The sequence below is a fragment of the Rhinoderma darwinii genome, chromosome 6 (genome assembly GCF_050947455.1).
Source record: "Rhinoderma darwinii isolate aRhiDar2 chromosome 6, aRhiDar2.hap1, whole genome shotgun sequence".
NCBI classification, from domain to species: domain Eukaryota; kingdom Metazoa; phylum Chordata; class Amphibia; order Anura; family Rhinodermatidae; genus Rhinoderma; species Rhinoderma darwinii.
In genome coordinates, this window is record NC_134692.1 from 139,916,464 (window position 1) to 139,940,707 (window position 24,244).

The 24,244-nt window shown below is 37.6% G+C and overlaps 2 protein-coding genes across 4 annotated transcripts in view; one reads left to right on the plus strand and one right to left on the minus strand.

Annotated features, from left to right (window-relative positions):
* NT5M (5',3'-nucleotidase, mitochondrial) lies at nucleotides 1-23,044 on the minus strand. 2 transcript variants are annotated; one of them, XM_075830659.1, is made up of 6 exons: nucleotides 22,661-23,044; nucleotides 19,915-20,395; nucleotides 19,429-19,529; nucleotides 14,464-14,524; nucleotides 3,270-3,384; nucleotides 1-3,024 (listed from the first exon to the last, which is right to left on the minus strand). In XM_075830659.1, the coding sequence occupies exons 2-6, from the start codon at nucleotides 20,215-20,217 to the stop codon at nucleotides 2,879-2,881; spliced, it is 726 nt and encodes a 241-aa protein (XP_075686774.1). In that variant the 5' UTR covers nucleotides 20,218-20,395; nucleotides 22,661-23,044; the 3' UTR covers nucleotides 1-2,878. The 2 variants fall into 2 exon arrangements, with proteins under 2 accessions (XP_075686774.1, XP_075686773.1); XM_075830658.1 differs by lacking the exon at nucleotides 22,661-23,044 and having other exon boundaries at nucleotides 19,915-21,079.
* Nucleotides 1-24,244, plus strand: part of COPS3 (COP9 signalosome subunit 3) — a 136,991-nt gene that overhangs the window by 102,688 nt on the left and 10,059 nt on the right. The window contains exon 1 of one of the 2 annotated variants that reach the window (XM_075830657.1): nucleotides 22,762-22,935. The exons of the other annotated variant lie outside the window; for it this stretch is intronic. Within the exon in view, the coding sequence (XP_075686772.1) occupies nucleotides 22,881-22,935 (55 nt within the window). The 5' untranslated portion in view covers nucleotides 22,762-22,880. Of the gene's footprint in view, nucleotides 1-22,761; nucleotides 22,936-24,244 lie in introns of those variants that run through there. 2 annotated transcript variants of the gene reach the window in all.

Below are 24,244 nucleotides of genomic sequence, written 5' to 3' on the forward strand. Positions count from 1 at the left end.
ACTAAGCACCAAGTATATATTTTACAGTACAGTGGGTTTGTTCACATATATCAGTTGTTACAGTGCATATATGATATATTTTACATATTATATTTTTATAATAACATTTCTGCAACTTTATAGAAGATCACAAAGAAAAATCTATCCCCTACACAAAAATGGAGGCAGCTATTGTTACAGTGAACCAGTATCTTGGACAAGATAATAAGATATTTCATACATAACATAAGACATTTATAACACATTTTCTTTTCATTACTTTAGCATTTAAAGGGATTGTACATGTGTTTTTATCAATAAAGTTTATTTAAACAAGTCTTCACCCTCTGTGTTATATGTTGGACCGAGGTCAACGAGACGGCGCCATTTGTTCACAATCAGTTTGTCCATGGACCCGGTATTAGTCATGTATTGTGCTTGTTTCAATTAACTTTATTTATAAGAACATGGAGTACATTTTGAAAGGACTCAGAATGTTCTGGGACAAAACAGCCTTGTTGTCCACAACAACCAATCAGAGTTCAGCTTTCACTTTCTAAACTCTAAATGAAAAAGGTGGACCCTGATTGGTTGCTATGGGCAACAAGGTCATTATGTAGCCATCAGTATAGGAAATGACTTCCCGTCCAGCATCCAGAGAAAGTTCTAGAGCTACAAAGAATCCGGGCATCATGGAAATGTAGTGCCATGTACTTCTCTGGCTGCCATAATTGCAGTACTCAGAGCCACCATTACAAACGTCCCAAAGTTTGAATCCCCATTTTCAGGATATTCAAGCCACACCCATCTCTACCAGCAACGCCCACTTTGTGGTACATTTGCATAAACCCGCCTCCATTTGATGAAAAATATGCAATTTGCTCTAAAATGGAGCTGCCCTTTAAGTGGACGATGTTGCGCTGTAAAATTTCTTTGCCATCTGGTGGTCCAGAAAACCCAATAATCTCACAGGGAAGCATTCGTACGAACTAAAAAATAATAATGCGTGGCCTTTGTTCCGTTGGTGAACCGTTATTATACGTCATTACAGATTTTTGTCATAAAGTTCAAAGAAAAATGAAATAAATCATTACACAAAGCCCAACGGCAGTCAAAGCCTAGAAATCCAGACGTTTACCCCGAAATCCGACTCACCCCCCCCCCCCTTGTCACGCTCACAGCATATTAATCAATAGTCCAGATTTTTTAGGGAAATGCCCTGAACCAGGCTTGGTTTATGCTAATTTATGCTAATTAGAAGGGGGTGGGGCTTAAAGTGTTTCGAGATTTATTTTTAAAATGTTGGTAAATTTGTCGCAGTGATCCAGGAAGCTCTTATTAGTGGGACATGGGTGGAGTAAGGTCTTGCGTTAACTCCAGTCGCACCTGATTTATTTTGGATTTTAAAGGGGCACTCCCATATGATATGACGTTTATAGAGCTGGATCCAGGCAGAAAATGAAAAAGGACGGAGAATTAATGGAGGCTGATTCTGAACATTTATGCCAAATTTTGTAGATCTGCCATAAATGTCTGAGAAGAAATACCCCTATGTGGAGTTAGACTACAAAAACAGTGGGACATAAAGAGCACTCTATAGCGCCACTTGGTGGTCTTAGTGAGCACCTCCGCCCAATAGGACATAGATAAGGCTAGATAAGGGGCGATACCTACTCAAATATAAATGAACATGGAAGATGTGAGCATGATGCTAAGACCCAGGCACTATTTATGTCTATTGCAGGGCCTGAGGAGGCGGAGCATGACACAGGGATTCTCTATATGGTGTTGGTGTCAGGCTCCGCCCCCCCAGGCCCTCTAATAGACATAACACAGTGTATCAGTTTTGCCCGAAGTGTTTCTTTAAGATTTCTGGGACTGCACTAATTGTAGTAACTAAACAAAAATATTAAGAACAAGTACCGGTATTTTTCTTATTTTCGAGAAATAATGGCTAAAACCAAGAGAAAGAACAACTCACTAAGATCAAACCGTCACGTTAACGAAAAACGGCACATGGAAGCAATGAGCTAAATTATAGAACAAAGAAAAATAAGGTCACTTTAATTTTGTGTTTTAATTCCGCACCGTTTTTAAGATCTCTGCTTGCTTTAAACCCAGTCCTGACCTAAGGCCCTGTTCACAGGTTTTTTTTTACGCGGAAACCACGTCGGAACACGCTCCAAAGAGCGGCCAAACCAGCTCGTGGGAAAAAGCGACATGCACTATTTTCGGGCGTTTAGGTCTCTGACCTCCCATTGACATCAACGGGAGGCAGAGAAAGCGTTTTTGGCGGCGTTTTTGCCCGCGACGCTCAATGGCCGCAGGCGAAAAACGCGGCAAATGGCGTGCAGGCAGATCAAACGGAATTTTGAGCCAGAATGTTCTGTTTGCAAAAAAACTCTGTATCAACATACCCTTGTACTTCTCACAAATGTGGGACTGCGCTATTGATTCCGTCCAAAAAAAAGGGAACCTGCCGGAATGGTGACAAACGGAAACCATTAGCATTGTTTCCGTCACCATTGATATCAATGGTGATGCAAATGGAAGATAAGGTTTCCGTTTGCCTTTCCGTTGAGGGGTTCTCCCAACGGAAACCTCAGACGGAACCCCTCAACGGAAAGCCAACGCTAATGTAAACAGGCCCTAAGAGGTCTATACTCTCGCACACATTGAAGTGTCCTCTAATGAATATTGGTTCGGTCAGCAAAATGGCGCATGTGTCATAGTGTACGCTAAGCTTTTCCGACAGTAGAAGGAATCATTCCAAAAGATACGTCATATAGACAGTTCACCGTGTGGACCAATCAGTGACCTGAAACAGACCCAGCATCATTTAAAAGGGGAGGGGCATTTGTAGATTGTGTGGATCTTCGATCTCAGATTGACAGGTTCATTAGTTGAGCTGTCTCTTGCTGTCTAGTAATCCCTTCCAATCATCTCTCCAGGACGGAAGTCTTCGGTTGGGTGATGTCACTAATAGATGGCGGTTGTGGCAAGCTGTGAACAGGATGTGTTCCCAGCTGGGGTTTGATTCTGCGCCTGTGGGGAAAAAGCAAATTAAATCACTTCTAGGCTCAAAAATCTTCTTGTTACATTACTGTGTGCTGTTTTCTTCCTATGTCAGCCAGTTATACTGCTGACTTATTTTTCCGCTAACACCAGGATGTAGCTGTTACAAGCAGACATTTTTAGCAGCTCTGGAGCTATCATTTAGTCACAGGGTCACCCAGGCTTCATAAAAATGCCCAGAGTGAAGAGGAATGATGATTGGGGGTCAACATTACCGGTAATATCAGGGCGGTCGTCTATCAGGAGATCAGCAGAAACGACAGTCTTGTCCCTTGTCAAAATAATCTGCTCCAAGAATTCATGTCCAAAATGTTTCTCCACCCAAGCGTACTGTCCGAGAGAGAGAGAGAGAGTCAATACAACTGCATGTCTCCAAGTTGCAACATAATAGTAAATATATTCTTGTATATAGTGGCAGTATTAAAGTAGTTATATTGTATATAGGGGCAGTATTATAGTAGTTATATTCTTGTATATAGGAGCAGTATTATAGTAGTTATATTCTTGTATATAGGAGGCAGTATTATAGTAGTTATATTCTTGTATATAGGGGGCAGTATTATAGTAGTTATATTCTTGTATATAGGAGCAGTATTATAGTAGTCATATTCTTGTATATAGGGGGCAGTATTATAGTAGTTATATTCTTGTATATAGGAGCAGTATTATAGTAGTTATATTCTTGTATATAGGAGGCAGTATTATAGTAGTTATATTCTTGTATATAGGAGCAGTATTATAGTAGTTATATTCTTGTATATAGGAGGCAGTATTATAGTAGTTATATTCTTGTATATAGGGGGCAGTATTATAGTAGTTATATTCTTGTATATAGGAGGCAGTATTATAGTAGTTATATTCTTGTATATAGGGGCAGTATTATAGTAGTTATATTCTTGTATATAGGGGGCAGTATTATAGTAGTTATATTCTTGTATATAGGGGCAGTATTATAGTAGTTATATTCTTGTATATAGGGGGCAGTATTATAGTAGTTATATTCTTGTATATAGGAGGCAGTATTATAGTAGTTATATTCTTGTATATAGGGGCAGTATTATAGTAGTTATATTCTTGTATATAGGAGCAGTATTATAGTAGTTATATTCTTGTATATAGGAGGCAGTATTATAGTAGTTATATTCTTGTATATAGGGGGCAGTATTATAGTAGTTATATTCTTGTACATAGGGGTAGTATTATAGTAGTTATATTCTTGTATATAGGGGGCAGTATTATAGTAGTTATATTCTTGTATATAGGGGGCAGTATTATAGTAGTTATATTCTTGTATATAGGGGGCAGTATTATAGTAGTTATATTCTTGTACATAGGGGGCAGTATTATAGTAGTTATATTCTTGTATATAGGGGGCAGTATTATAGTAGTTATATTCTTGTATATAGGAGGCAGTATTATAGTAGTTATATTCTTGTATATAGGGGCAGTATTATAGTAGTTATATTCTTGTATATATAGGAGGCAGTATTATAGTAGTTATATTCTTGTATATAGGGGGCAGTATTATAGTAGTTATATTCTTGTACATAGGGGGCAGTATTATAGTAGTTATATTCTTGTATATAGGGGGCAGTATTATAGTAGTTATATTCTTGTATATAGGAGGCAGTATTATAGTAGTTATATTCTTGTATATAGGGGCAGTATTATAGTAGTTATATTCTTGTATATATAGGAGGCAGTATTATAGTAGTTATATTCTTGTATATAGGAGGCAGTATTATAGTAGTTATATTCTTGTACATAGGGGCAGTATTATAGTAGTTATATTCTTGTATATATAGGAGGCAGTATTATAGTAGTTATATTCTTGTATATAGGAGGCAGTATTATAGTAGTTATATTCTTGTATATATAGGAGGCAGTATTATAGTCGTTATATTCTTGTATATAGGGGCAGTATTATAGTAGTTATATTCTTGTATATATATGAGGCAGTATTATAGCAGTTATATTCTTGTATATAGGAGCAGTATTATAGTAGTTATATTCTTGTACATAGAGGACAGTATTATAGTAGTTATATTCCTGTATATAGGAGCAGTATTATAGTAGTTATATTCTTGTATATAGGATCAGTATTATAGTAGTTATATTCTTGTATATAAGGAGCAGTAATATAGTAGTTATATTCTTGTATATAGGGGGCAGTATTATAGTAGTTATATTCTTGTATATAGGGGCAGTATTATAGTAGTTATATTCTTGTATATAGGAGCAGTATTATAGTAGTTATATTCTTGTATATAGGAGCAGTATTATAGTAGTTATATTCTTGTATATAGGGGCAGTATTATAGTAGTTATATTCTTGTATATAGGGGGAAGTATTATAGTAGTTATATTCTTGTACATAGAGGACAGTATTATAGTAGTTATATTCCTGTATATAGGAGCAGTATTATAGTAGTTATATTCTTGTATATAGGATCAGTATTATAGTAGTTATATTCTTGTATATAAGGAGCAGTAATATAGTAGTTATATTCTTGTATATAGGGGCAGTATTATAGTAGTTATATTCTTGTATATAGGAGCAGTATTATAGTAGTTATATTCTTGTATATAGGAGCAGTATTATAGTAGTTATATTCTTGTATATAGGAGCAGTATTATAGTAGTTATATTCTTGTATATAGGAGCAGTATTATAGTAGTTATATTCTTGTATATAGGGGCAGTATTATAGTAGTTATATTCTTGTATATAGGGGGCAGTATTATAGTAGTTATATTCTTGTATAGAGGGGGCAGTATTATAGTAGTTATATTCTTGTATATAGGGGGCAGTATTATAGTAGTTATATTCTTGTATATAGGAGGCAGTATTATAGTAGTTATATTCTTGTATAGAGGGGGCAGTATTATAGTAGTTATATTCTTGTATATAGGGGGCAGTATTATAGTAGTTATATTCTTGTATATAGGGGGCAGTATTATAGTAGTTATATTCTTGTATATAGGAGCAGTATTATAGTAGTTATATTCTTGTATATAGGAGTGGTATTATAGTAGTTATATTCTTGTATATAGGAGTAGTATTATAGTAGTTATATTCTTGTATATAGGGGGCAGTTTTATAGTAGTTATATTCTTGTATATAGGGGGCAGTATTATAGTAGTTATATTCTTGTCTATAGGAGCAGTATTATAGTAGTTATATTCTTGTATATAGGAGCAGCATTATAGTAGTTATATTCTTGTATATAGGGGCAGTATTATAGTAGTTATATTCTTGTGTATAGGAGCAGTATTATAGTAGTTATATTCTTGTATAATGGGGGCAGTATTATAGTAGTTATATTCTTGTATATAGGGGGCAGTATTATAGTAGTTATATTCTTGTATATAGTGGCAGTATTATAGTAGTTATATTGTATATAGGGGCAGTATTATAGTAGTTATATTCTTGTATATAGGGGGCAGTATTATAGTAGTTATATTCTTGTATAGAGGGGGCAGTATTATAGTAGTTATATTCTTGTATATAGGGGGCAGTATTATAGTAGTTATATTCTTGTATATAGGGGGCAGTATTATAGTAGTTATATTCTTGTATATAGGAGTAGTATTATAGTAGTTATATTCTTGTATATAGGAGTAGTATTATAGTAGTTATATTCTTGTATATAGGAAGCAGTTTTATAGTAGTTATATTCTTGTATATAGGGGGCAGTATTATAGTAGTTATATTCTTGTATATTGGAGCAGTATTATAGTAGTTATATTCTTGTATATAGGAGCAGCATTATAGTAGTTATATTCTTGTATATAGGGGCAGTATTATAGTAGTTATATTCTTGTATATAGGAGCAGTATTATAGTAGTTATATTCTTGTATATAGGAGGCAGTATTATAGTAGTTATATTCTTGTACATAGGGGCAGTATTATAGTAGTTATATTCTTGTATATATAGGAGGCAGTATTATAGTAGTTATATTCTTGTATATAGGAGGCAGTATTATAGTAGTTATATTCTTGTATATATAGGAGGCAGTATTATAGTCGTTATATTCTTGTATATAGGGGCAGTATTATAGTAGTTATATTCTTGTATATATATGAGGCAGTATTATAGCAGTTATATTCTTGTATATAGGAGCAGTATTATAGTAGTTATATTCTTGTACATAGAGGACAGTATTATAGTAGTTATATTCCTGTATATAGGAGCAGTATTATAGTAGTTATATTCTTGTATATAGGATCAGTATTATAGTAGTTATATTCTTGTATATAAGGAGCAGTAATATAGTAGTTATATTCTTGTATATAGGGGGCAGTATTATAGTAGTTATATTCTTGTATATAGGGGCAGTATTATAGTAGTTATATTCTTGTATATAGGAGCAGTATTATAGTAGTTATATTCTTGTATATAGGAGCAGTATTATAGTAGTTATATTCTTGTATATAGGGGCAGTATTATAGTAGTTATATTCTTGTATATAGGGGGAAGTATTATAGTAGTTATATTCTTGTACATAGAGGACAGTATTATAGTAGTTATATTCCTGTATATAGGAGCAGTATTATAGTAGTTATATTCTTGTATATAGGATCAGTATTATAGTAGTTATATTCTTGTATATAAGGAGCAGTAATATAGTAGTTATATTCTTGTATATAGGGGCAGTATTATAGTAGTTATATTCTTGTATATAGGAGCAGTATTATAGTAGTTATATTCTTGTATATAGGAGCAGTATTATAGTAGTTATATTCTTGTATATAGGAGCAGTATTATAGTAGTTATATTCTTGTATATAGGAGCAGTATTATAGTAGTTATATTCTTGTATATAGGGGCAGTATTATAGTAGTTATATTCTTGTATATAGGGGGCAGTATTATAGTAGTTATATTCTTGTATAGAGGGGGCAGTATTATAGTAGTTATATTCTTGTATATAGGGGGCAGTATTATAGTAGTTATATTCTTGTATATAGGAGGCAGTATTATAGTAGTTATATTCTTGTATAGAGGGGGCAGTATTATAGTAGTTATATTCTTGTATATAGGGGGCAGTATTATAGTAGTTATATTCTTGTATATAGGGGGCAGTATTATAGTAGTTATATTCTTGTATATAGGAGCAGTATTATAGTAGTTATATTCTTGTATATAGGAGTGGTATTATAGTAGTTATATTCTTGTATATAGGAGTAGTATTATAGTAGTTATATTCTTGTATATAGGGGGCAGTTTTATAGTAGTTATATTCTTGTATATAGGGGGCAGTATTATAGTAGTTATATTCTTGTCTATAGGAGCAGTATTATAGTAGTTATATTCTTGTATATAGGAGCAGCATTATAGTAGTTATATTCTTGTATATAGGGGCAGTATTATAGTAGTTATATTCTTGTGTATAGGAGCAGTATTATAGTAGTTATATTCTTGTATAATGGGGGCAGTATTATAGTAGTTATATTCTTGTATATAGGGGGCAGTATTATAGTAGTTATATTCTTGTATATAGTGGCAGTATTATAGTAGTTATATTGTATATAGGGGCAGTATTATAGTAGTTATATTCTTGTATATAGGGGGCAGTATTATAGTAGTTATATTCTTGTATAGAGGGGGCAGTATTATAGTAGTTATATTCTTGTATATAGGGGGCAGTATTATAGTAGTTATATTCTTGTATATAGGGGGCAGTATTATAGTAGTTATATTCTTGTATATAGGAGTAGTATTATAGTAGTTATATTCTTGTATATAGGAGTAGTATTATAGTAGTTATATTCTTGTATATAGGAAGCAGTTTTATAGTAGTTATATTCTTGTATATAGGGGGCAGTATTATAGTAGTTATATTCTTGTATATTGGAGCAGTATTATAGTAGTTATATTCTTGTATATAGGAGCAGCATTATAGTAGTTATATTCTTGTATATAGGGGCAGTATTATAGTAGTTATATTCTTGTATATAGGAGCAGTATTATAGTAGTTATATTCTTGTGTATAGGAGCAGTATTATAGTAGTTATATTCTTGTATATAGGGAGGAGTATTATAGTAGTTATAGTCTTGTATATTGGAGCAGTATTATAGTAGTTATATTCTTGTACATAGGGGCAGTATTATAGTAGTTATATTCTTGTATATAGGAGGCAGTATTATAGTAGTTATATTTTTGTACATAGGGGCAGTATTATAGTAGTTATGTTTTTGTATATAGGGGCAGTATTATAGTAGTTATATTCTTGTACATAGGGGCAGTATTATAGTAGTTATGTTTTTGTATATAGGAGCAGTATTATAGTAGTTATATTCTTGTATATAGGGAGGAGTATTATAGTAGTTATATTCTTGTATATTGGAGCAGTATTATAGTAGTTATATTCTTGTACATAGGGGCAGTATTATAGTAGTTATATTCTTGTATATAGGAGGCAGTATTATAGTAGTTATATTCTTGTACATAGGGGCAGTATTATAGTAGTTATATTCTTGTATATAGGAGGCAGTATTATAGTAGTTATATTCTTGTATATAGGGGGCAGTATTATAGTAGTTATATTCTTGTATATAGGAGCAGTATTATAGTAGTTATATTCTTGTATATAGGGGGCAGTATTATAGTAGTTATATTCTTGTATATAGGGGGCAGTATTATAGTAGTTATATTCTTGTATATAGGGGGCAGTATTATAGTAGTTATAGTCTTGTATATAGGGGGCAGTATTATAGTAGTTATAGTCTTGTATATAGGGGGCAGTATTATAGTAGTTATATTCTTGTATATAGGGAGCAGTATTATAGTAGTTATATTCTTGTATATAGGGGCAGTATTATAGTAGTTATATTCTTGTATATAGGAGCAGTATTATAGTAGTTATATTCTTGTATATAGGGGCAGTATTATAGTAGGTATATTCTTGTACATAGGGGGCAGTATTATAGTAGTTATATTCTTGTACATAGGGGGCAGTATTATAGTAGTTATATCCTTGTACATAGGGAGCAGTATTATAGTAGTTATGTTCTTGTACATAGGGGGCAGTATTATAGTAGTTATATTCTTGGATATAGGAGCAGTATTATAGTAGTTATATTCTTGTATATAGGGGCAGTATTATAGTAGTTATATTCTTGTATATAGGGGCAGTATTATAGTAGTTATATTCTTGTATATAGGGGGCAGTATTATAGTAGTTATATTCTTGTATATAGGGAGCAGTATTATAGTAGATATATTCTTGTATATAGGGGGCAGTATTATAGTAGTTATATTCTTGTATATAGGGGGCAGTATTATAGTAGTTATATTCTTGTATATAGGGGGCAGTATTATAGTAGTTATATTTTTGTACATAGGGGCAGTATTATAGTAGTTATGTTTTTGTATATAGGGGCAGTATTATAGTAGTTATATTCTTGTACATAGGGGCAGTATTATAGTAGTTATGTTTTTGTATATAGGAGCAGTATTATAGTAGTTATATTCTTGTATATAGGGAGGAGTATTATAGTAGTTATATTCTTGTATATTGGAGCAGTATTATAGTAGTTATATTCTTGTACATAGGGGCAGTATTATAGTAGTTATATTCTTGTATATAGGAGGCAGTATTATAGTAGTTATATTCTTGTACATAGGGGCAGTATTATAGTAGTTATATTCTTGTATATAGGAGGCAGTATTATAGTAGTTATATTCTTGTATATAGGGGGCAGTATTATAGTAGTTATATTCTTGTATATAGGAGCAGTATTATAGTAGTTATATTCTTGTATATAGGGGGCAGTATTATAGTAGTTATATTCTTGTATATAGGGGGCAGTATTATAGTAGTTATATTCTTGTATATAGGGGGCAGTATTATAGTAGTTATAGTCTTGTATATAGGGGGCAGTATTATAGTAGTTATAGTCTTGTATATAGGGGGCAGTATTATAGTAGTTATATTCTTGTATATAGGGAGCAGTATTATAGTAGTTATATTCTTGTATATAGGGGCAGTATTATAGTAGTTATATTCTTGTATATAGGAGCAGTATTATAGTAGTTATATTCTTGTATATAGGGGCAGTATTATAGTAGGTATATTCTTGTACATAGGGGGCAGTATTATAGTAGTTATATTCTTGTACATAGGGGGCAGTATTATAGTAGTTATATCCTTGTACATAGGGAGCAGTATTATAGTAGTTATGTTCTTGTACATAGGGGGCAGTATTATAGTAGTTATATTCTTGGATATAGGAGCAGTATTATAGTAGTTATATTCTTGTATATAGGGGCAGTATTATAGTAGTTATATTCTTGTATATAGGGGCAGTATTATAGTAGTTATATTCTTGTATATAGGGGGCAGTATTATAGTAGTTATATTCTTGTATATAGGGAGCAGTATTATAGTAGATATATTCTTGTATATAGGGGGCAGTATTATAGTAGTTATATTCTTGTATATAGGGGGCAGTATTATAGTAGTTATATTCTTGTATATAGGGGGCAGTATTATAGTAGTTATATTCTTGTATATAGGGGGCAGTATTATAGTAGTTATATTCTTGTATATAGGGGGCAGTATTATAGTAGTTATATTCTTGTATATAGGGGCAGTATTATAGTAGTTATATTCTTGTATATAGTGGCAGTATAATAGTAGTTATATTCTTGTATATAGGGGGCAGTATTATAGTAGTTATATTCTTGTATATAGGAGCAGTATTATAGTAGTTATATTCTTGTATATAGGGGGCAGTATTATAGTTATATTCTTGTATATAGGAGCAGTATTATAGTAGTTATATTCTTGTATATAGGGGGCAGTATTATAGTAGTTATATTCTTGTATATAGGGGGCAGTATTATAGTAGTTATATTCTTGTATATAGGGGCAGTATTATAGTAGTTATATTCTTGTATATAGGAGCAGTATTATAGTAGTTATATTCTTGTATATAGGGGGCAGTATTATAGTAGTTTTATTCCTGTATATAGGGGCAGTATTATAGTAGTTATATTCTTGTATATAGGAACAGTATTATAGTAGTTATATACTTGTATATAGGGGCAGTATTATAGTAGTTATATTCTTGTATATAGGGGGCAGTATTATAGTAGTTATATTCTTGTATATAGGGGCAGTATTATAGTAGTTATATTCTTGTATATAGGGGGCAGTATTATAGTAGTTATATTCTTGTATATAGGGGCAGTATTATAGTAGTTATATTCTTGTATATAGGGGCAGTATTATAGTAGTTATATTCATGTTCACAGGGGGCAGTATTATAGTAGTTATATTCTTGTATATAGGAGCAGTATTATAGTAGTTATATTATTGTATATAGGGGCAGTATTATAGTAGTTATATTCTTGTATATAGGAGCAGTATTATAGTAGTTATATTCTTGTACATAGGAGCAGTATTATAGTAGTTATATTCTTGTATATAGGAGCAGTATTATAGTAGTTATATTCTTGTATATAGAGGGCAGTATTATAGTAGTTATATTCTTGTATATAGGGGCAGTATTATAGTAGTTATATTCTTGTATATAGGGGGCAGTATTATAGTAGTTATATTCTTGTATATAGGGGCAGTATTATAGTAGTTATATTATTGTATATAGGGGGCAGTATTATAGTAGTTATATTCTTGTATATAGGAGCAGTATTATAGTAGTTATATTCTTGTACATAGGAGCAGTATTATAGTAATTATATTCTTGTATATAGGAGCAGTATTATAGTAGTTATATTCTTGTATATAGAGGGCAGTATTATAGTAGTTATATTCTTGTATATAGGGGCAGTATTATAGTAGTTATATTCTTGTATATAGGGGGCAGTATTATAGTAGTTATATTCTTGTATATAGGGGCAGTATTATAGTAGTTATATTCTTGTATATAGGGGCAGTATTATAGTAGTTATATTATTGTATATAGGGGCAGTATTATAGTAGTTATATTCTTGTATATAGGGGGCAGTATTATAGTAGTTATATTCTTGTATATAGAGGGCAGTATTATAGTAGTTATATTCTTGTATATAGGAGCAGTATTATAGTAGTTATATTCCTGTATATAGGAGCAGTATTATAGTAGTTATATTCTTGTATATAGGAGCAGTATTATAGTAGTTATATTCTTGTATATAGGAGCAGTATTATAGTAGTTATATTCCTGTATATAGGAGCAGTATTATAGTAGTTATATTCTTGTATATAGGGGGCAGTATTATAGTAGTTATATTCTTGTATATAGAGGGCAGTATTATAGTAGTTATATTCATGTTCACAGGGGGCAGTATTATAGTAGTTATATTCATGTCAGACGCCATTGTCTCGAGATAATCAATGTTATTCACTTCACCTGTCAGTGGTTTTAATGTTATGACTGATCGGTGTGTGTATATACACAGTTGCAAGAAAAAGTAAGTGCGTGAATTAGTAAATAAATGTGGTCTGATTGTTTTCAATCTAGTTTAACTAATAACACACAAAGTTGTACTGTTCATGTCTTTTGAGCACATTGATTAAACGTATACAGTGCAGGGAGAAACAGTAAGGGTAAGACCACACAGAGCGGCCCTGACACCGTCGCAACATGGCCAACAACCGCACCGGCACTATGTTCGGTGCGGCTGTCAAACAGCGTGTTAGTGTTAATTAATACACCCTTTATGGCCGCACGATTTTGCAAATTACAACAACTTACCCCCTATTCATTCTCTATGGCAGCGCCGGAAAAAGCCGAACACTGCACTCGGCTGTCTCCGACGCTCCCATAGAGAATGAATGGAGTGGCAGTGCGCATGAGCATGTAACCGGAATACCCCTTAACAAAATATTTGACAGCTGCTCCTACATAGTGCCAGCGCGGTTGTTGGCCGCGTTTCAACCGTGTCAGGGCCGCTCCGTGTGACCGTACCCTTAGTGAACCCCTGTGTTAATGACTTCTCGAAGAGCAAATTGGCAATAGGTGTTTCAATGAAGGAGATGAGATTGGAAGTGTGGGTCTCACAGGTGCTGTGCCCATTAAATAAAGGCACACAAAGCCTGGTTACTAACAAATCTGGTCTCCTCAAGAAAGATTGGCTAGTGTGAACCACGCCTCGAGGAAAAGGACTTTCAGAAGACCTGGGTGTACATCAATCCACAGTTAGACAAATTGTCTACAAATGGAGAAAATTCAGGACTGTGGCTCACCCGAGCGCTTTTGCCGCTAAGTTTTAGCTGTCGGTGGTGGTCCGACCGCCACCGATCAAAACTTCTGACATGTCACTATGAAATGTCAGAAGTTTTCTAAAGGTTTAGTTACCCTTTAAGACACTTATTTAGTAATTGTGAGAAAATATAAAGACCCCTCTAAATGCACCGCATAAGATGAACAAGTGGCATCCCCCCACCTCGGCCCCCATTTACCTTCTCGTATGGACAGAACTGGTATCGTTTTATAGGACTGGTGCAGATGAAGACATCCGTGCTAGAGGAAAAATAAAACTGTGGTTAGTACGTCAGACGTGAACCCCATCTTACGTGGCCATAGAGAAACTGTGGGTGACTTTTGTTACTGCTTTTTTTACTGCTTTAAACTAGAGTAAAATTCCTTTAATCCGGCATCAATGGGACCTGATAGTGCTTCTAGGAATCAGATACTCTGGACTATGAGAATGCCAGATTAAAGGAATAACAGCCCCTTCATTAAAATCAGTGCGCATTGATTGGTCACAATCTGGTTTTAGGAGATCATAAAGGACAGCCCCTTCCCTCACCCCAATTTCCAGTTATCTAAGCATGCCCACTGTACCATAGATGGAGCCATGTGGTCGCTTTCAGGCAGTCAGCCCATGCCAGTAACATACAGATCGTTCTTGCGGTGCCCTGTATGGGCAGTAGCAGCTGCCGACTTTTGTTTCGTAGGCCGTCAATTAAAGGGGTCTGTCATGGTGACAGACTCCCTTTAAAGGGGTTTTCTGCTTTTGGCAACCCTTCTCAAACTCCCGGGACCCCCACTGTTCAGTAATGAATGGTGCTAAGCTGCAGTACCAGATATGACCACAACCTTATAAGCAGCGCTGTGCCTGTGCAAACAATGGAGGAGATTCTGATCCCTGGGAGTCCGATCCCCACTGATCAAATATTGATAGCCTGCTCTGAGGTTAGATTAGCATCAGCTTATAATAGTGCTGGAGTGTTATAAGAGGAGCGGCTGATATCAGTCACATATGATGTAATGTCTCTGGGGGATATAATAGTGCTGGAGTGTTATAAGAGGAGCGGCTGATATCAGTCACATATGATGTAATGTCTCTGGAGGATATAATAGTACTGGAGTGTTATAAGAGGAGCGGCTGATATCAGTCACACATATGATGTAATGTCTCTGGAGGATATAATAGTGCTGGAGTGTTATAAGAGGAGCGGCTGATATCAGTCACATATGATGTAATGTCTCTGGAGGATATAATAGTGCTGGAGTGATATAAGAGGAGCAGCTGATATCAGTCACACATATGATGTAATGTCTCTGGAGGATATAATAGTACTGGAGTGTTATAAGAGGAGCGGCTGATATCAGTCACATATGATGTAATGTCTCTGGAGGATATAATAGTACTGGAGTGATATAAGAGGAGCGGCTGATATCAGTCACATATGATGTAATGTCTCTGGAGGATATAATAGTGCTGGAGTGATATAAGAGGAGCGGCTGATATCAGTCACATATATGATGTAATGTCTCTGGAGGATATAATAGTGCTGGAGTGATATAAGAGGAGCGGCTGATATCAGTCACATATGATGTAATGTCTCTGGAGGATATAATAGTACTGGAGTGTTATAAGAGGAGCGGCTGATATCAGTCACATATGATGTAATGTCTCTGGAGGATATAATAGTACTGGAGTGATATAAGAGGAGTGGCTGATATCAGTCACACATATATGATGTAATGTCTCTGGAGGATATAATAGTACTGGAGTGATATAAGAGGAGCAGCTGATATCAGTCACACATATATGATGTAATGTCTCTGGAGGATATAATAGTACTGGAGTGATATAAGAGGAGCGGCTGATATCAGTCATACATATGATGTAATGTCTGGAGGATATAATAGTACTGGAGTGTTATAAGAGGAGCGGCTGATATCAGTCACATATGATGTAATGTCTCTGGAGGATATAATAGTACTGGAGTGTTATAAGAGGAGCGGCTGATATCAGTCACATATGATGTAATGTCTCTGGAGGATATAATAGTACTGGAGTGATATAAGAGGAGTGGCTGATATCAGTCACACATATATGATGTAATGTCTCTGGAGGATATAATAGTACTGGAGTGATATAAGAGGAGCAGCTGATATCAGTCACACATATATGATGTAATGTCTCTGGAGGATATAATAGTACTGGAGTGATATAAGAGGAGCGGCTGATATCAGTCACATATGATGTAATGTCTCTGGAGGATATAATAGTGCTGGAGTGATATAAGAGGAGCGGCTGATATCAGTCACATATGATGTAATGTCTCTGGAGGATATAATAGTACTGGAGTGATATAAGAGGAGTGGCTGATATCAGTCACACATATATGATGTAATGTCTCTGGAGGATATAATAGTACTGGAGTGATATAAGAGGAGCGGCTGATATCAGTCACATATGATGTAATGTCTCTGGAGGATATAATAGTACTGGAGTGATATAAGAGGAGCGGCTGATATCAGTCACATATATGATGTAATGTCTCTGGAGGATATAATAGTACTGGAGTGATATAAGAGGAGCGGCTGATATCAGTCACATATGATGTAATGTCTCTGGAGGATATAATAGTACTGGAGTGATATAAGAGGAGCGGCTGATATCAGTCACACATATGATGTAATGTCTCTGGAGGATATAATAGTGCTGGAGTGTTATAAGAGGAGCGGCTGATATCAGTCACATATGATGTAATGTCTCTGGAGGATATAATAGTGCTGGAGTGATATAAGAGGAGCGGCTGATATCAGTCACACATATGATGTAATGTCTCTGGAGGATATAATAGTGCTGGAGTGATATAAGAGGAGCGGCTGATATCAGTCACACATATGATGTAATGTCTCTGGAGGTTCTCAGCACTGGAGATCTGTGATATAATGTAGTGATCATGGGGGAAGGGGGTTCCTGCTCTTCATGTCACTCATCTCATTGAAGAACACTGTCGCTGTCTGAAGTGGCTGATAACAGGGAACAATAGATTGTATTCATCTGCACAGCAAATGGAGATAAGATTGACTTGAGGCTCAGGGTTCCTTTAGTTAAACATATTATGGCGGGGGTTGTTGTGAGCGGACGTTCCTGTTCAGGATTTTTTCCCCACTTTTTCCTCTTACAAAATGCTTTATTATGAAAAAAACAAAACATAAAAAAGTTACACATATTTGGTATCGCCACATCCGTAACGACCCCGACTATAAAGCTATTATGTTGTTTAACCCGCTCAGCGAACGCTGATACAACTCATACAACTGCATTGGCGGGAAAATAAAGAAGTTACGGCTCTTCACATATGGAGACACAAAAACACATCATTTTGAAAATAAAAATTTTTTACTGTGCAAAAATAGTAAAACATAAGAAAACTATATAAATTTGGTATCGTTGCAATCGTTACGGCCCGCTGAATAAATTTATTATATTATTTATACCACACGGTAAATGGCATAAATTAAATACGTTTTTTTCTATTACGCCCCAAAATGGTGCTATTAAAAAATAAAACTTGTCCCGCCAAAAACAAGACCTTATACAGCTTTGTGGACGCAAAAATAAAAAAGTTATAGCTCTTCCAATACGACGATGGAAAAACGTAAAAAAATAGCTTGGTCATCAAGGTTTAAAATAGGGTGGTCACTAAGGGGTTAAGGGCCTGTTCACATCAGCGTTGCCCTTCCGTTGAGGGGATCCGTCGGAGGTCTCAGTCTACTGCGCTATTGATTCCGTCAAAACAATGGAACCCGTTCACAACGGTGACAAATGGAAACCATTAGCAAAGTTTCCGTCACCATTGAGATCAATGGCGATGCAAACGGAAGCTGAGGTTTCCGTTTGCCTTTCCGTTGAGGGGTTAACCCAAAGGAAACCTCAGACGGAAGGGCAATGCTGATGTGAACAGGGCCTTATTTGACATTCTTCAAAGTCGCCCCCTTTTGCTTTGATGACAGCTTTGCTAACTCTTTGCATTCTCTCAATCAGCTTCATGGGATCGTCACCTGGGTATGTCTTGTCAAGATGGATTGTCCGGGCACTTACCGGTATTTTATACTGATGACCTATCCACAGGATAGGTCATCAGTATATGATCGGTGCGAGTCCGACACCCGGACCCCACACGATCAGCTGCCACCGTGCACCGGATGTCAATGCCGGAACCAGATGGCTCCGTTCACAGTATAGCGGCCATGCTGAAGTACTACAGCACGGTCGCAATGCAGTTTACAGAGCCACCTGCTTCCAGCATTGAACACTGTATAACAACCGATGCCCGGTGGCAGAAGCAACAGCTGATTGGTGATCAAGTAACAGCCACATCTGAACATCAACTGTTCAGCGGAGACTGCGAGACTCCGGCCTTTATGGTAGAATTGCTGCAAAGAAGCCACTACCGAGGAACAAGGCTATGTAAGGCCCCCTGCACACGACCGTGCCCGTAATCACAGCACAGATCACGCTGTGCTGTGTGAATAAAGTCCCACAGAAACTTTACCGAAGTGTCGGGATTGTGAATAGACATCGCGTCCTGGCTGGAGATGATGTCTATTCACACGCCCGACACTTCGGTAAAGTTAATGTGGGAGTATGTGACAGCACAGCGTGATCTCGCGAGTTCACGCTGTCCTGCGAGTACTTCTAAAAATGAATGGAGAGAACTGTATGACGCTGATTGGTCACTGATTGGTCAGCGTCATACACTTCTCTCCACAACGCCCAGTTGGTAAAAAGTAAAAACACGCCCAGTTGGTAAAAAGTAAAAACACGCCCAGTTGTCTATTAAGAAACTAATTAGCATAAATCTAAAAAGCAGAACAGACACGAAGCAGCTGAGCGCTCACACGAGCACTTCTGCTGCTTCGTTCTAGCGATTGGTGGGGGTCTCAGCGCTCGGACCCCCACCAATCCAAACTTCTGACGTGTCACTATGACAGGTCAGAAGCTTGTTGAATGTTTAGTTACCCTTTAATTCCATATGTTCCTTCATAGTTATGTCTTCAATATAAATCCACAATGTAGAAAAAAAAAAACAAAAAAAAACGTGAAATGAAAAGGTGTCTCCAAACTTTTGGCTGGCACTGTATATAAAGTCACAGATCAGCTAATAAGTAACACTCACTTGGGTAAGCTCGACATTTCTTTCAATACCTCCACAGCACCATCAATAGGATCCAGATCCAAGAAGAAATTCTTTGCTTCCCAGATACTTATAGCTTTCTCCTGAAGAAAATAAAATGGACTGGTTAATAAAAAAAAGAAATCTGTATTATGTCCAAACTTGTTTTTAAGACTCTGAATGCTTTATACTGTTTTCATTCACTGACAGCAAGCAGAGATCTTACAAAATGGTCAGAAATTAAAACACAAAGTATATTAGAAAGTCGTAGAACGTTTCATTATACAATGATTAAAGGGGTAGTCCAGTCACAGCATATCGATCGGTGGGGGTACACCTGCAGTGACCCCCACAGATTACAAGAACGCGTCAATGGGGCTGAGTAGTCGTTTGACCTGGCTGGACCTTTATGTCTGGAAAACCCCTCTAACCACAAACCATATCTACCAATCAAAAATTGGCTGCTCTCCCCACCCCCCAATAACTTACACTCAGTCCTGGCTTTAAATTCTCATACTGCTCCGATACCCAGAATCCTCGGCGGTCCTCTAGGTCGATATAAGGCTCCTTGGGGTACTGAGTTCTGTAGTTCTTCAAGAAACCGCCCTCAAAGTCTGCCAACACTCCATCCATGTCCACCAACACCCTGAGGCGCCTGGAGGAACTGGCAGAGGAAGAGCAGGACCTGCAGTTGTGGAGCCCTGCGGTGAGTGCGCCGCCCCCGCGGAGCAGCCTAGGTAGGGACATGGCGCTGGGTGAACTAGTCGTGCATTGTAAGGAGTTTGTATTCATAGAGCATCAGGTCCACACCTATGTTACCAAGTGGGAGGCTGAGATGTAAAGATGCTCTCCGGGGACCCCTTTACATTACGCATGTGCAATATGACCTCAGCCGGGGTTACCATTCATGTCCCTGGAGGAGATCCTCTTCTTGGTACTGAATCCGGTTCATTCAACAGCAGCCGGGAGTCTGTAGGGAATAATCCAAGGCATTATGAATGCATCACTAGCAGCATGTACCCTGCAGGGGGTGAGGACGCGCAGAGCAGTGGTGCACAGCGGGCAGGAGGCTGCATCTGTACAAGGCGACAGCCGCAGGAACGCCGTCACCATGCAGGAGCGACGGCTGCACCTTGTTATGTAACGTCAGGACGACTGCAGCACCGGCCCCTGTCCTATATACACAGGGAGGGCTCTGCAGAGCACAGTCTCCTGCAGCACCGGCACCTGTCCTATATACACAGGGAGGGCTCTGCAGAGCACAGTCTCCTGCAGCACCGGCCCCTGTCCTATATACACAGGGAGGGCTCTGCAGAGCACAGTCTCCTGCAGCACCGGCCCCTGTCCTATATACACAGGGAGGGATCTGCAGAGCACAGTCTCCTGCAGCACCGGCCCCTGTCCTATATACACAGGGAGGGCTCTGCAGAGCACAGTCTCCTGCAGCACCGGCCCCTGTCCTATATACACAGGGAGGGATCTGCAGAGCACAGTCTCCTGCAGCACCGGCCCCTGTCCTATATACACAGGGAGGGCTCTGCAGAGCACAGTCTCCTGCAGCAACGGCCCCTGTCCTATATACACAGGGAGGGCTCTGCAGAGCACAGTCTCAGCCACAGCCTCTCATCATCCTGACAGCTCCTCTACTGCTGCCACCTCTACTTAAAGAGACAGGCGCCTTCTGCTCTGCATAGCAACTCTCCAGGGGGGGGGGGGGGGTGTAGTGAAATGTTAACTCCTGCATGTCCGTGCTGTGTATTTACAGCAAGAAGAGGGAAAGATCACATTTTATTTCTAAAAATGGAGTAACTATATAGTAGATAGATAGATAGATAGATAGATAGATATGAGAGAGATAGATAGATAGATGATAGAATAGATAGATAGATAGATAGATAGAGAGATAGATAGATAGATAGATAGATAGATAGATAGATAGATAGATAGATAGATAGATAGATAGATAGATAGAGAGATAGAGAGATAGATATGAGATAGATAGATAGATATGAGATAGATAGATAGATAGATAGATAGATAGATAGATAGATAGATAGATAGATAGATAGATAGATAGATAGATATGAGATAGATAGATAGATAGATATGAGATAGATAGATATGAGATAGATATGAGATAGATAGATATGAGATAGATAGATATGAGATAGATAGATAGATATGAGATAGATAGATAGATATGAGATAGATAGATAGATCTGAGATAGATAGATAGATATGAGATAGATAGATCTGAGATAGATAGATCTGAGAGATAGATAGATGGATAGATATGAGATAGATAGATATGAGATAGATAGATATGAGAGAGATAGATAGATATGAGATAGATAGATATGAGATAGATAGATATGAGATAGATAGATAGATAGATAGATAGATAGATAGATAGATAGATAGATAGATAGATAGATAGATAGATAGATAGATAGATAGATATGAGGATAGATAGATAGATATGAGATAGATATGAGATAGATAGATAGATATGAGATAGATAGATAGATAGATAGATAGATAGATAGATAGATAGATAGATAGATAGATAGATAGATAGATAGATAGATAGATAGATAGATAGATATGAGGATAGATAGATAGATATGAGATAGATATGAGATAGATAGATATGAGATAGATAGATAGATAGATAGATAGATAGATAGATAGATAGATAGATAGATAGATAGATAGATAGATAGATAGACTACACATTAGGACATTTCTGGTGCCCCCGCTCCGGTCCGGTGAGGTGGCCGGTAGCTGCTGCATCCAGGTAGAGAATGAATGGACAGGGGGCCGCAGCGTGTGACGACCCCTCTACTTAGTCTCTGCCTAGGACCCGCAACTATCAGACATTGTGTAACCAGTGGCTATGTGATAAACGTCTGAGATGGGAATACCCCTTTAAGGCCGTGTTCACACGCTCTGTATTCTGACAGAATCCGCTCCGCGAGTGATACATGTGAATGAGGAGGGGGGGGGGGTATTTTTGATTTTGTCATGGTGCAAATTTGCATCGAATAAACACCAGTTTTTTGGAGACGGCGATACTGAGAGTAAAAGAAAAACTACAACTCCCGGCATGCCCTGACATCCTGCGTGTATCAGGGCATGCTGGGAATTGTTGTTCAGGTTTATGGTGATCACCGCGGAAGAACATTCGATTCCTACGGCTATTATCATGACGCTGCACCTTTAAATCCACACTAACCTTCTAGTGATTTTATCGCGATAGTTTGCGCAGTGACGTTACGTAGCTCCGCCCCTCCTCGCCGTTCTCTGACAGCGATCTCGCGAGGTTTAGCTACCCGCCTGGTCCGCGGAGTCTCGCGAGATTTCGGCGCGGTGAGTGAGCTCGGCCTGTGCTTCTGCTCTCTCGGCTCCCGGCACCGGCTCTCCTCCGCGGAGGGAGGCGGGAGACTTCCCGCACTATGGCGTCCGCTCTGGAGCAGTTCGTTAACAGCGTCAGGCAGCTGTCCTCTCAAGGTGAGGAGGCCGGGAGAGGCGGGCTGGAGGCCGGGGTGTTGCCTGTGGATGCGGGCTGAGGGCAGGGCAGAGGCTGGAGATACAACGCGGGCAAATGTAGGAAAAAATAGAAGCTAAAGACTAGTCCACCCGCGGTAGCCAATCACAGCAGAGCTTTCATTCTCTGAAGAAGAAGAGCTGGGATCTGATTGGTTGATATTGGCAACTGCACTTTTTCTTTGCACTAGTTATGGGGAAATACTCCCCCTCCTCCATACCGCAGTGTAATGGGGTCTTGTCTCTGTGGGGTCATCTGAATATGCGCTGATGTCTGGACCGGATCCTATTATATGTAAATAAAGTATAATCGTTCTGCGGCTTTTTGTTTTTATATACTATGTGTTTCAATCCTTTAATGTTTTCGAGATCACAGATTGCTGTCAGTGAATGTTTACATCTAGCGGCTGACAACCAATCCAGACCTTATGCCCGGGTTCAGAAGCAATAAAATCACGACTTGCGGGCGATGTCTGTTAACCTGTAAGGTAAAAAAAACTTGTCTCGTTCACAGCTGAGGGTCTGTTACAGGTAAATCCAGGCTTGACAATCCTTTGTAATCTACACAGTGTGTCCTCCAGGCTGATACATTTTTCCTGCACTGATACATTGTAACAAACTATCAGAACCGAAGACCGATTTGGTGCTGTGTTTAGCTCACACAGGATTGTCTAGACTGGATACATTGTAGCAAACCCTCAACTTTGAGAAGGATTCGGTCAGAACCGGTTTCAGCGACTGGATGTAAATGTTGAGACGTCCTGGAGGGTCTTTTTGGTGCAGTGTGCAATATGGACGCCAAAGTAATGCAACTTCTGGGGCGCTCCTGCTATAGACTCCCCCACATATGTCTTGTACGGGGGATGGAGTGTTCTAATACACTTTGTGGTTTTTAATACCTCTTCTTGCTGTCAGTGAATGGCAACATTTAGGCCTCATGCACAAGACCGTATTGGTTTTGCGGTTCGCAACACCATGAGTGTGTTGCAGTCCGTTTGACGGAAAAAAACCTTGTATGTCATCCGGACTCGCGGATCCAGAACAATTTACCGGTGGTGTAAATCCGGACCGTAGAATGACTTGTCCTGAGTTCTTGCGGTCCGGATCACGGTCATGTGCATGGGGCCGTAGAAGAGAACGTGCCCGCAAAAAATGCGCATAAGTTGCAGCCGCAAATATTCGGTCGTGTGCATGAGGCCGTATAGAGTCTGCAAACCCGTCCACCCGACACAGGTGCACATCTAGACGGCCCCCTGAGCTATGAGCGGCCCCT

Excerpts from the sequence above, each read along its gene's own strand:
- NT5M (XM_075830659.1), bottom strand. The coding sequence starts at position 20,217 with ATGAATACAAACTCCTTACAATGCACGACTAGTTCACCCAGCGCCATG. Across the intron at positions 19,530-19,914 it reads ATTTAAAGCCAGGACTGAGT|GAGAAAGCTATAAGTATCTG; the intron begins GTAAGTTATTGG and ends TATTTTCTTCAG. Across the intron at positions 3,385-14,463 it reads AGTTCTGTCCATACGAGAAG|TACGCTTGGGTGGAGAAACA; the intron begins GTAAATGGGGGC and ends TCTCTCGGACAG.